Genomic DNA, 13,218 nt, shown 5'->3' on the forward strand with positions numbered 1-13,218 from the left:
CGATAGCATATAGGGGCAGCACATATTGACCCAATGATTCCAGCCTTCCCAGTGGGAGGCTAACACTTGGATGGCAAAGGGGTTGGAAGGGAAAGAGCCATAAAAAAGGGGCAGTTGGCAACTTGCAATCAGTCATGTCTCAACTCCTAATTTTGGGCCATATATTTCCAGGAGATCAAGTTTAACACATGGGAATAAGCAGTTTTGCCTAAAAATCTGCTTACCTAATAAATTCCTGCTGAAAGCCTTGGAATTCTACCAGGATTGGAGAAACTGTTGCAATATAATCTGCAGGAATGTTAAGTTAATTAAATAAAAAAAAAAAAGAAAAGAGGAATGTTAAGGTAAATTTGACCAGAATTTAATGGCTCACCTAACATGGCTTGCCAAGGACAACTACATTGCAGTAGAGAATTTACTGCCAGCAAGCTCAAGAAAATCTCTCAGCCAGAGTCATATAAAAGCGAAGAGAATAAATCTCCATAGCTGACTAAACGAGTTAGCAAATCCCAAAAACAACCCTGGCTAGAATTCTGCTCTTTGCTTGCTTCAAATTGTAAATATTAGCATAGGAAGGGGTATTCTGTGAAGTATCAGTCCTCAGGCCTACGTAAGCATAGCTTGCTTCAAAAGTACAGAGCATGAATAAAAGGAGAAGGATTCAGCAATTTCAATATGCTTAAGCTCTTCCCGTCATCCTTTTGAATGAAAGCGGAAAAAAAGAGAGAGGAAAATGCCACTTGAATATGATGAATCAGAACTCCGTCAAATCACCCGCCTCAAGAAAGAACTCGAGGCTGCTTTGGGTAGAAATGGTTCCCTGGAGAAAGAGAACCAGGAACTGAAACAGGAGGTAGCTCGTCTTAAAGCACAAATCAGTTCCCTCAAGGCACATGACAATGAGAGAAAATCTATGCTCTGGAAGAAGTTGCATAACTCCATCGACAATTCTAATGCAGACGCATCTCTGCAGAAATCATCAGATTTCCTGAAAGTTTCGGAACAGCGTCTTGAAGCAGAAAATGTATATCCAAGGCCAAGTTTCCAGGAATTAGCTGTGAGAAAGGAAAGGCAATCAAAAGTACCAAAACCACCACCACGGTCTAATTCTTTTATCTCCCCTTCTCCAAAGGAAGTGAGTGAGAACAAAGTTACGACGCCATCAGTACCACCACCACCACCACCACCATTGCCATCAAAGCTTTTAGCTGGCTCTAGATCAGTGCGCCGTGTACCAGAAGTTGTGGAGCTTTATCGTTCTCTTACAAGGAAAGATACCAACATGGAAAACAAGACCAATGCTGCAGCAACTCCGGTACTTGCATTTTCTAGGAACATGATAGGGGAAATTGAGAATCGCTCAACATATGTTTCAGCTGTAAGTACAGTTAAGTTATAACTTATCATTCAGATTCCTGAAACCAACATTTTTTTTTTTGTGTAATAATATGCCTATTTAATGAACAGATAAAATCCGACGTAGAAAAACAAAAGGAGTTTATAAATTTCTTAATCTCAGAGGTGCAATCTGCAGCCTTCAAAGATATATCAGATGTAGAGGTATTTGTGAAATGGTTAGATCAGGAACTATCTTCCTTGATTGATGAAAGGGCAGTTTTGAAGCATTTCCCACAATGGCCAGAACGAAAAGCAGATGCTCTGAGGGAGGCTGCTTTTAGCTACCGAGACCTAAAGAACCTTGAAGCTGAAGTCTCATCGTTTGAGGTCAATCCCAGCGTGTCTTTTAATTCAGTGCTTCGAAGGATGCAAGCATTGCAAGACAGGCGAGCATGTATAAACTGAATTACTATAACTTGCTATTTTCAATCAATAGTATATATTAACTGCATGATGAAATATCAAATTTACAGGTTGGAGCAAAGTGTGAACAACACAGAAAGGATTAGGGACAGCACCAGCAAGAGATACAGAGATTTCCAGATCCCATGGGGATGGATGTTGGATACAGGACTGATTGGTCAGGTAGGTAGGACAAAACATGGTGGTTCAACACAGAAAATTGAATCAAGAAAGAAAAAAAGAACACTTTCCCATTGTCCACATCTATGTTCTTATTCAACCTTGAAGTGCATTTCAAGGGATTGTCTAATTAATGAAATTAACCTTGCTAATAAAGCCGCCTAGGTACCAAAACTAGGAAAATTCATCATTCTTAAGTATACTTTTTTACACATTAAATACATCATGCAAGCATTGTTGAATTAAATCAGAGATAACAATAAATTTCCATTGCAAATGTTGCAGTTGAAATTCAGCTCATTACGGCTAGCCAGGGAGTACATGAAAAGAACAACCAAAGAGCTGCAATCGAACGAATCCTCACAAGTAAACAGTCTCCTGCTCCAAGGAGTTCGATTTGCATACAGAGTTCACCAGGTAGGTACCCCCTTCAATCTCTCAACAAACTTAAAATACCTTCATCTTTTTCTTTAAAAAGGGTTTTTTGAATCCTTTACCGACCATTTTAAGATTCAGTTTGCAGGTGGTTTTGATGCAGAGACCATTCGGGCATTCGAAGATTTAAAGAAGATCAGCAGCAGCATCACGAATCATAAACAATAAAAGATTACTACTGTTATCTAAAAGGCTATGATTTGTTTAGAAAAATATTGCTACTGTTATTTAGTATTTGCAAAGCTTAATTGTTCATATAAATACAATTTGATTTCAAGTTCAATAGATATATAATAATTAGAAATTCAGAAAAACAGAGCAACTCAAGATAACTCCATTGAAATTAAGCAAAATGTACCCAGAAAAAGGTACGATTACAACTTGGAATGCGATGCCAAGAAAAAGTCGACAAAAATAAAAGATGGGTTACAATCAAAAGCTAAAGAAAAAGATTGGAGAATGGTCTTGGAGTGAGCGGCAACAGCAGCTACTTAGATCTCTGCCTCATCTTTCTGCGCTTTCTTTTCAACCTCCTCATCCGCTTCTTCTTCCACTGAAAGCAACGAATTCACCAACGATTCTTAGATTTTCCGATTTCATTTTGAATGAAAGATCGAAACGGAGAAAATAAAAAGGAAATCAAATGGATATTAAATAGAGCAGAGCTTACCTTGGCTCTCATGGCGTCGCTGCGAGAAAAAGCTTTTACTCTACCAGACTGCAGAGCGGAGCTTCTGATCGGCTGGTATTTATAGCGTACCCTAATTCTGAACGGGTACGGGTTTGGAGTCAGCGGGCTTCATCGTAACCCGAAATCCTTTTTATTTTCCTATTTATAAAACAGAGTAGTTTGGATTTGACAATTTAGTTCGTGTCTTTCACGTGTCAATACGTATCTTGACAAACATGTTTAAAACATGATAATTTCATGTTTTAAATAAATTAATTCATGACATGTTTAATTAATTGAGTTATTATGTAACATGATTGATTAAACAAGTGAAATGTGTCCATTCATATAATATAATCAGTTTAACACGTTTACAGATTAATTATGTTTAAATAAATTTATCACGTAACACATGTAATAAATATATATATGTGTGTGTTTAAAATTTTAATTTATTTAATTAATCATGTCATGTTCGTATTTACTTACATAAATTTTAATATTCTATTTAAATATAATATAATTATAACAAGATGACATTAATTGAGAAATCTAATGCTACATTAAATTATTTTAAATTGCACTTAAATATTTCCATCAAAAGCAATACATGTACGACTTTTTAATTTGTTTTCCCTATTGCGAAGATAGTTGTTGAACTGACAATATGACTTTAGTGTGTTTGTATGTAATTTTCATACGTCCTACTATAAAGTTTTGAATAGCATAAATGTCGCATAAATATTAATAATGCGTAGCATAAATGTCACATAAATATTAATAGTAAATAAATGTACCTGCCACGTCACATTATTGAAATATTTTAGAAAGGAAGTAATTAAATAAATATTTCTAGTAGTTAAAGACAAGCACTTTTTCGATTAAAATAGAACTAACAAAATTAATAAAATAAATTCAATTAAAATAATTTGATTAATTCAGTTTTTCCATCAATATGTGAGTAAGCGTGATTAAGTCGATTAATTAAGTTGGTTTCGATTTTAATTTTTTTTGTTAACAAAATTAACCAATTTAAGATTATAAGTTTATAGGGAGGTATAACCCATGTTGGAGTCATTTATTTTGATTTAATGTTTTTAATTATGTTTGTTGGAACATTTTATTATTATTAAGCTTAGAATATTGTTAATATTTTATAGTTTAATTTTGTTTACTTTATGATTAACATGGGAAAAAATAAAATTAAGAAAATTAGGCTTGAGTAGATTTAAGCTTATGATGAGTCCCAATATTTTTATTAATTCGATTAATCAATTAAATTTTAAATACCTTTTGATTAATTCATAGTATTTAATTAATTTGATTATAAAATTTTTTAATGGAGTTAGCTACGTTTTACTCTGCCTGAGAATATATTATAAAGGGCAAAAAAAAAGAAAAAGAATTCATTTCTCCATTAATGACGTGGCAGACGATGACTGGCAGAAAACAGTTGACAGAGAATCTAATCTGCAGGTCCCTGAGGCGATAACTCCCATGCAATCCAACCGCGCCATGTCGAAACATTATGGACTCTCCATTGACGCCAGTCCTTTCTTCGATAAGCAGCACACGTGTTAAACGGAGAAAGCGAGAGTAAGGTGTCACCTTAAACACCAAAAACTAGAGAAGCAAAACGTTACCCTGGGCCCAAACCAACCCCGGCCCAAAAGTAAACGAAACATCCCTATCTAAAGTATTATCCTTTACACTTCAAAATAAGTAAATAATATGTTTTGATCTCGGGAAGCGTGGTTGGTGGCAATGGGCCGTGATAACCCGTTCTTGTCAAATCTAAAAATAAATATTAAAAAAAGGAAAAAAAGAAAAAAGGAAAATGAAGTGCAAATGGAGACAAACAGAAATTCGCGTCTCTCTTTTCCGTTCAGCTTACATCTCTCGAAGTCTTATCCATCCAACCAAAATAGAGAGAATAAGAAACGAAGAACATGCTTCCGTTCACTGTTTAACTCACACCAAGAATCGCCATGGAAGCAGCTGAACCAAGCTTCTGAAACACTGGCAATCTGCTATGTACGAATTAGTATTTCGTAATTGAATTTTGTTTTTAGGGAAGAAAAATAAGGCGAAAGGGAGAAGATGGGGACTGGAGCTTCGAGAAACGCAGAGGGAGGGGCGCATGGAGGGGAAGATAGAGAGGAGAGCCTTGACCAAGCCGGCGGTCAACTTTACGTATCGTTGAAGATGGAGAACTACAAGAAGAAAGGAGACCTTATTCCTCATGTTTATGGCTCCGTTCCTCTTGTTGGCTCTTGGGATTCCTCTAAAGCTGTATTTAATCTCTTCATTTTTTTTATTTAATCTTTTAATCTTTATTTTGAATTAAGTTGTGGATATTATTATTATATTTAGTTTCTAATTTTGTTTTCGAATATTTATAGCTTTCAATGGAGCGCGAATCGGCTTCAATGTGGGAATTGAGCTTCGTAGTTCCTCCTAATCACGGTAAAGTGTGCTAGTTTGGCTATTCTTTTTGGTTTCCATATTGGTTATGTTTTCTTTGCTTGCTGAGAAAACTGATAGAATATGAGCGTTAGGGAGAATAAGAGCATCGTTTAACTTATTATTTCAGAAGAGGTTCACTTATAATTTTTTACTGAGGTTGAATAATACCCTGCATTGTTGAATGTAATACTGTTTTGTATGCCTTCTTTACTTTTCGCCAGAATTTGGTTTGTAAAGGTAGATATTAGGGTCGGTGAAATAGATGTTTTGGTTTCTGACAAAAAATTTATAGATTCTATTTGGTTCACTTTTTGGCTACCTTTTTTTTTTTTTTTTTTGCTTTCTGTTGGATTCAAAAGTAGAAGTTGAAAGAGTATCTTAACATTTTATTGGCAAATGATTTATGCAACTTTTAGTTTGTCGGAGTTTAAATTTATTTGTATGTTTTATGTGTTTAAATGTAGAAACTCTGGATTTCAAGTTCCTGTTGAAGCCTAAGTATGGCTACACGCCTTGTATTGTTGAGGAGGGTCCAAACCGGCTGCTCACTGGGGGTACCTTACAAGGAGATGCAAGGCTGGCACTATTTAAGCTAGATAATGAGGAGGTTCTTGAGTATCGGGTGTTCATTAAAGCAGACAGGGTTTCACCCTTTGATCTTGCGGCTAGTTGGAGAGCTTATCAAGACAATCTCCGGCCTTCGACTGTTCGTGGAATTCCTGATGTGAGCATTGATGCAGTGCCAGAGTCAGGTCGTGGGGTATTAGCTATTTGCCACCCTTTTTCTTTAACTTTTGATTTTAAGAGACAAATGGCCAATTTTCAATCTACAGATATCTATTGACAAGATGGTCTTTTGTGTAAATTATTTATTATAAATCATTGTTCCAAACTTCAATATGGTTTTTATTGTATTTGGGCATAAAAGATACTGTGTTTATCACACTGAATAGATCTTCGGCTAAATTGGAGCTTTACCTTGAATCTTGAGCATTATATTTGTTAATGTACTTGGACATAAAAATTCTAAGTTTTACCGTGCAGAATGGCTGTTCAGCTAGTTTGGAGCTTGACCTCGAGCATTATGTTGTGCCTGCTCCGTCCACTTCTGCGAACTCAGGTCTGGTTTATGCAGCCAACATGGCAGAAAATCCACGATTGCTATCCCTTGCTGGGGTTTCTGTTGATCGACCTGCAACTATAAAGGTTTATCTCGGTAACCCATTCTGCAAAGGTGTAAACTAGACTGAGTTATGGGCCTTGAAAAGGATTATTTACATATTATCAGTTTAAGGATATTAATACACAATTTTCTGGTATTCCACACTGTGTACTTTCTACATATTGCTTAATGCATCAGAATCTTAATTCTAAAGGTAGTGGCAAGCATAATTGAGGTAAATGCGTCCATCGATTGGGAAGCAAATATAGATGCCACACTTACTAGGCAGAGAAATGCTTTCAAAAGTTACCTCATTCCATTACTTTTTAGTAGTCTGCATCTAATGTAATGTACTACTTTTTCATAGGAGATGGAGGCTGTCATACCAGATCCTTCTAAGGTATATTCAGGATTTGGGATGGTTGAATCAAAATCTGTGGGGACCTTTTCTCCTTTGCAAAAGCAAGATAGTCACAGGGGGCTCTTTGTGGATAGGGGTGTTGGATCTCCAAGGCTGGTCAAATCTGCTAGTGCAACTACTTTTAGTTTTGATCTTAAATTGGACCCTGAAACCAAGGTTTGTATGAAAATGTATTTCCTTTTTTTAGTAAAGTATGATTTGCTCTCTCAGCTGGTGCTATTCTTATATTTGTTTCTTTTTCTTTGAGTTTTAGAATTCGATGCCAGCAGCTGCTGGAGCTGTTGCAGCTGCAGCTGTAGCTGATCAGATGCTTGGACCAAAGGAGGATAGACACCTAGCAATTGTCCTGGTATTCTTCTGCATAAGTGATTGGTCAGCAGTTTAAATTTAATCATCCTTCTTCTACTTTACTATAATTTAGTTGTTAAATTGTAAGATCTAGACTTAAAATTTTTGACCATCTTCATATTCAAGAAGTAGCTCCATATGACGAGTTCTGCCAATTGTTTGAAAGAAGGAATGGATTCAAGTTGTTGATATTAGGTGGTTCTAATTAGTTGCTTGACTGTCAGGTTGGTTTGCCAGCTCGAGGAAAGACCTTCACTGCTGCTAAACTTACAAGATATCTTCGCTGGTTGGGACATGAAACTAAGCATTTTAATGTTGGCAAGGTTATTACACTTTACCTTGAATGCTCTCCTTGCTCTCTGACTTGTTTTAAATGAAAGAAGAGTAACTTGATTTTTTTTTTGTCCATAACAGTATCGGCGCCTCAAACATGGTACCAACCAGGTAAATCTGAGCATCCTTGTTCAAGTTTATCAACTGGGAGTATTGAAGATTAACGAACTCACTCAATAAACACTCACTTTCGGTCATTGGCTTTTTCTAATAAATTCATGATTAAATTGGAATATTGCACAAGTTATTTGTTATTTTTCTGGAGTGATTGTTGATAGGTGATGCATACTTTTATAGACTGCTGACTTTTTCCGAGCTGACAATCCTGAAGGCGTGGAGGCACGTAATGAGGTGAGTGTCCAAAGAAGAATCTTGTTTTTTATTTGACTTTTAAAATTGAGTTTTTTTTTTTTTTCAAGTGCTCAAATTAATGCCATTTATGTTGGTGGTTTAATTAATTTTTTATATGGACTAAACTAAATGCATATTTAATTGCTTAGTGTTGCTGAATTTAGAAATCCCTCATATTTTGTTTTAGATTGGGAGGCAATTGAGTTTTCGATGTTATGGTATGTATTACAGTGTTAAAGAATTCAATTTTGATTATGAATGTTCCTTAAAAGATTGTAGATTTGGGATTTCATTTTGTTATCAAAAGTAATTTTGGTCAATAAACTTTTTTAACAAGCATTCTACAGCAGCTAACTAAAATCTGAAGATGTTTTTTCTTTTCTATCTGAATCTAATAAAAACTCCTAGCTCATCTTCAAGTTACTTAAATGAAATAAATGCAGGTTGATACCACAAGAATAAAAATCACATAGAAGAGAACCGTAAAATGTTAGAGGTGATGTTGAAGCAATTGTGTGATACAAAGCAATTTCTGGATTTAAATCATTTTAGGCAACATGATTTAATTTCAATACCTATTCAATACTGGTTTTTCATTCCTTCAAGTGTGGAATTGCAATTGAAAAAGATGCTTTTACTAATGAATTTGGTTTTTATTTGGATGATTGGTTAATGGTAACCCCATATTAACCTTCTTCTTTGTACATAGTTTTAATATATCACATGCTACTAGGTAGCAGCCCTGGCAATGGATGATATGACAGCCTGGATGCAAGAAGGTGGTCAGGTAAGATTTTGATATGAGACAATTGTATTCTCCCTTGTCTGCTGACTAATTTTCTTTATTAAATCCCTTTAAATTGTAGGTTGGAATATTTGATGCAACTAACAGTAGCAGGAGAAGACGGAATATGCTGATGAAAATGGCTGAAGGAAAATGTAAGGTACTGTGATTGCAGAATGAGGAACCAGCTAAGCATATCCCCAGTTGAACTGTTATGGTTATTAGGTGAAGCATATATGCTATGTTACAGATGAAAAGAAAAGGCTAATATACTCAAAGAGCAGGATTCATTACCTTTTTAGGTTACTTAGGAAATATACTCCTTGATGTATTCATGTGGCTTGGCACAAATATTTGGGACACTGAATAATTAATGCTTTGTAATTAGGTTGGTTAGAACTGCATACACTGCCTAACAGGGGACTCTATATTGTTTGTGATTTATGATCCTGCATATGCTGTTTTACATTTTCTTTATTGGAAGAATGATTAACAGATGTACCTGTGATGTCTTGGTATCAGTTGACTGTATGAAGATTCATCTGGAAAATGATACCTCTAGTTTTGATTTTCTAATACATTTTTATTTGCTTTTGTTTGTAGATTATTTTTCTAGAAACAATATGCAATGATGAACGGATTATTGAAAGAAATATCCGCCTTAAAATTCAACAAAGTCCTGATTATGCAGAAGAGTAAGGCTCTTCTTAATAACCTTTTGCTTCTGGTCAGATGAAAATTTCTGTACTTAGTTATCGATCTGGTTTTGCAGGCTGGATTTTGAAGCTGGATTACGAGACTTTAGAAATCGATTAGCTAATTATGAAAAGGTATTTCCTGAAATTGTTTAGTAATTGTTCTTGGTAAGCATTTGTGTTTTGGATGCCCAATATTGGACTAAGGTGCACAATAATACTTGTTTCTAGGTGTATGAACCAGTTGAAGAAGGGTCTTATATCAAAATGATTGATATGGTTAGTGGGCATGGTGGACAAATACAAGTTAAGTTTAATTCTTCTTCTTCTTTATTTATATGGCTTTTGTCCTTCATGCATGTGCCTGTGGGATAAATGTTTATTGTGGGCATAAAATGGTGTATTTTGTCCCTGTCTTGTTGTAGATTTAGTTGAAAGTATTTTGGTGTATTTGGTTGTCTTGTTTGCATTGTTAATGACCGGAGTAGGTTGTCATTAAGAGTAGAATTTTTGTTCTTAAAGCCTCTATTATTTCTTCTTTCCTGAGTCTTTATTGTTTTCTGTTTATCCCTCTCCTTTTGAATTCCCTGGGATAATTTGATTGCTTTACAGTCTGATCTAAGAATTTATATGTTTTAACTTGATTCAGGTTAACAACATCAGTGGCTATCTTCCTGGACGAATTGTCTTTTTCTTGGTATGTTGTACAATAGGAAATCTTTTCAATTATATCAGCATTATAAACCCTAGTTATTTAGTCCCTTTTCTCAGTTCCTTCTGTTTGTTCTACTGGATGCAAAACTTCTTGTGGGTGAAGGAACTAGAGCTTTTTATTACTTGGAGCTTTAAAAACTTTGGAAGGGTTTTTTCCTATGTCTATCTCAAATAGTCTTTTTCTTCTTTATGTGGCATAAATCATGATTAACATATCAAATCCTAGTGAAATTGTATTGACAACATCAGGCACCTGCACTTGTCTTCATGTCTTGCAAGATATAGAATGAAGCTTCAGACTTGTAGCATTCAGATTGTACACCTGTTGACCTTTGTTATATGTACATGTATCTTATCTGAAGATTACTCATATCACAAGTGCCTGTGTTATTTTGGAACACATTTGAAGTTGAATGCCCCTTAATCTTTAATGCTTTCTAAGCATTTATTATTTCACCAGTGATCCTTGAGTTAAATGTTTATATTTACTTATGTCATATTATCATTTGCAGGTTAATACACATCTCACACCTCGCCCAATATTACTTACCAGGCATGGAGAGAGTAGTGATAACGTTAGAGGCAGAATTGGTGGTGACGGTGTACTAAGGTAGCCTTTTCTACTGATTGTGATTGCATTATATAATAGGTGGTTTCAATTTCATTCTAGCCATTTTGTTTGAGTCTTCTGTAATATGATAAATTTTTTTGGTTCGATTTAAGTTGTACTCCAGTCTTACTTACAAGAAAATTTTGCTTCCTGTTACAACAGCGACACTGGAGAAATTTATGCAAAGAAACTTGTGAACTTTGTTGAGAAGAGACTAAAATCTGAAAGGGCTGCTTCGGTAAGTTCCAACAGTTGTCGTTGTCGATGTTGAATTGTTTCCATCTATAACTAAGTTTATCCCTCAGAATTCAATGGCACCAAACTTGCCCCTGCTTCCCTCTTCCTTGTCCTGGTCCGTCTTTAATTTTGGAAGCCTTGTTTTAGACTTAAGCAGTGGAGTTATATGCCTATTGGCTGTTATTTCTTCTGCTTGAGCTAGTATCACTTGCTAAATTATTGTTCTAAAATTCAAGAAAAGAAAATCCTTTTCAAAGTGTTAGTAAGGGTTTCTCAAAGACCTACATTTTGGCATCAAGGTTTTAATAAATAAAATTGTTTGAATTGTATGGGTTTTGCTGTGTTGGGCTCGATACTTTAAAAGGTTGCGGACCCATTGACACTTCATCAAGTAGTGTTTATAGAAAATGTATGGACAATATTAAACATTATAATTGGTATTGATAATTTTTGTGATTTTGCTGTAATCTAGATTTGGACCAGCACCCTGCAGAGAACAATTCTGACAGCAAGTCCAATTGTTGGATTTCCCAAGGTTAGTTTGAAACCATAAGAAAGTAACTTATTCAGACCTTTTGTTGACACTCCAGCCCATTCTGGCAGCTGAAGTAAACAGAGATATTGGTATGTTAACGGAGATATCTTCTTCACGTTTTTGTTAGATACAATGGCGTGCACTCGATGAGATTAATGCTGGAGTGTGTGATGGAATGACTTACGAAGAAATAAAGAAGAATATGCCAGAGGAGTATGAGTAAGTGTTCTCTACCACCCTCCTGCTACTTTTCTCTTCAGTGTGGGTTGAGAAAATTGAATGCACAAAGCTTTTGTATTTTAATGGTGTTAATAAGCTTTTCTTATCATTGGCCTTCTAAATGGCACTTTATGGAAAAACTTGTGTTGGATTAAAAAAGCATGCACTGATTTTTTAATCCTTCTCTTGATTGTGCTTTACTTTCATCTTTGTTGTATTCTTGAATAATTATATCCTTGTTTTATTATAGATCTCGCAAGAAGGACAAGCTGAGATATCGCTATCCTCGTGGAGAATCTTACCTGGATGTTATACAAAGGTCTCAAATTTCTCAATTTACTGAACTTTGAATTGTTTGCAAAGAATATTTTGTAGTCTAACTTGTGCGATACAATTCACATTCCACATTCCACATTCATGCAGGCTTGAACCTGTAATTATTGAGCTTGAACGACAAAGAGCACCAGTTGTAGTGATATCTCACCAGGTTATATTTAATTGCAACAGGCTTCTGCTTTATACTATTTCTGATGCTGTGCTTATACATCTTGAATGATTTGTTATTGGTTTCATTTTGCAGGCAGTATTGAGAGCATTATATGCTTATTTTGCCGATAGGCCCCTCAAAGAAATTCCTCACATTGAGGTAATTAATAGACAAGTAGAAATTGACGTGTCTTGACATATTTGTACCGTGGGTGACCGTGATCTATCACTCTTCTGTCTCTGTCTCTGTCTCTGCATGTGAGATGCTTCTTCTTTAGGTTTTACTTGATGTTCCCTACTGGAATGGAAAAGCTAAAAAATGGCAGGATGAATCGTTAGAATTTTGCATCTTTAGATACTGACTTCGCATCATAACTCTTGTTATAAAATTAAACTCTTATCGATATATGTTGGGATTTGCAGGTGCCACTTCATACTATCATAGAAATACAAATGGGAGTAACAGGCGTTCAGGAGAAAAGATACAAACTCATGGATTGAAGGAAGAATGCTTCAAGAAATTTGGTTCATCCTGAGAATGGATTTTATCCAATCATTAAGATAGATTTTTCATTCATTATATTTCAATTCTTTGTCAAAGTGTAACATCAGCATCAGTGGCACTGTCTTAGCAATAAGTACTAATAAAATACCTAAGTTCTGCTCTAAGCAAATTTCATGAAAGCCCCTAGTATTCTATGTTACATGCCTGACTAATCCGGGGGGATCCCATTCTGTCACACCCCTGGCAGGAATCGTACACCGCCAAGGG

General features: G+C 35.4%; 2 protein-coding genes and 1 long non-coding RNA gene across 6 annotated transcripts; 2 read left to right on the top strand and 1 right to left on the bottom strand.

Moving 5' to 3' along the window:
* The first annotated feature begins 520 nt into the window (after positions 1–520).
* Positions 521–2,720, top strand: LOC18590980 (CHUP1-like protein). Of its 4 annotated transcripts, none has more exons than XM_088809499.1 (5): positions 521–1,378; positions 1,468–1,784; positions 1,872–1,983; positions 2,266–2,397; positions 2,504–2,671. In XM_088809499.1, exons 1-5 carry the CDS (start codon positions 734–736, stop codon positions 2,543–2,545), a joined length of 1,248 nt encoding a protein of 415 aa, XP_088665625.1. In that variant the 5' UTR covers positions 521–733; the 3' UTR covers positions 2,546–2,671. The 4 variants fall into 4 exon arrangements, with proteins under 4 accessions (XP_088665625.1, XP_088665626.1, XP_088665627.1 ...); XM_088809500.1 differs by having other exon boundaries at positions 2,519–2,671; XM_088809501.1 differs by having other exon boundaries at positions 2,266–2,401; positions 2,497–2,640.
* Positions 2,721–2,933: 213 nt separating this feature from the next.
* LOC18590981 (uncharacterized) lies at positions 2,934–3,283 on the bottom strand. The gene is made up of 2 exons (XR_001929184.2): positions 3,086–3,283; positions 2,934–2,968 (listed from the first exon to the last, which is right to left on the bottom strand). It is a non-coding gene; the product is annotated as an uncharacterized LOC18590981 (long non-coding RNA).
* A 1,640-nt stretch (positions 3,284–4,923) lies between these two features.
* Positions 4,924–13,130, top strand: F2KP (fructose-2,6-bisphosphatase). The gene is made up of 23 exons (XM_007016857.3): positions 4,924–5,377; positions 5,488–5,551; positions 6,016–6,311; positions 6,596–6,757; positions 7,081–7,290; positions 7,388–7,483; positions 7,707–7,805; positions 7,897–7,926; positions 8,113–8,166; positions 8,900–8,953; positions 9,033–9,110; positions 9,554–9,645; positions 9,723–9,780; positions 9,877–9,951; positions 10,295–10,342; positions 10,872–10,969; positions 11,132–11,207; positions 11,679–11,741; positions 11,869–11,960; positions 12,211–12,279; positions 12,384–12,447; positions 12,541–12,606; positions 12,870–13,130. The coding sequence occupies exons 1-23, from the start codon at positions 5,186–5,188 to the stop codon at positions 12,945–12,947; spliced, it is 2,214 nt and encodes a 737-aa protein (XP_007016919.3). The 5' UTR covers positions 4,924–5,185; the 3' UTR covers positions 12,948–13,130.
* Positions 13,131–13,218: the final 88 nt, after the last annotated feature.

This window comes from Theobroma cacao, chromosome 9 (assembly GCF_053813885.1).
Source record: "Theobroma cacao isolate CCN51 chromosome 9, ASM5381388v1, whole genome shotgun sequence".
Taxonomy (NCBI): domain Eukaryota; kingdom Viridiplantae; phylum Streptophyta; class Magnoliopsida; order Malvales; family Malvaceae; genus Theobroma; species Theobroma cacao.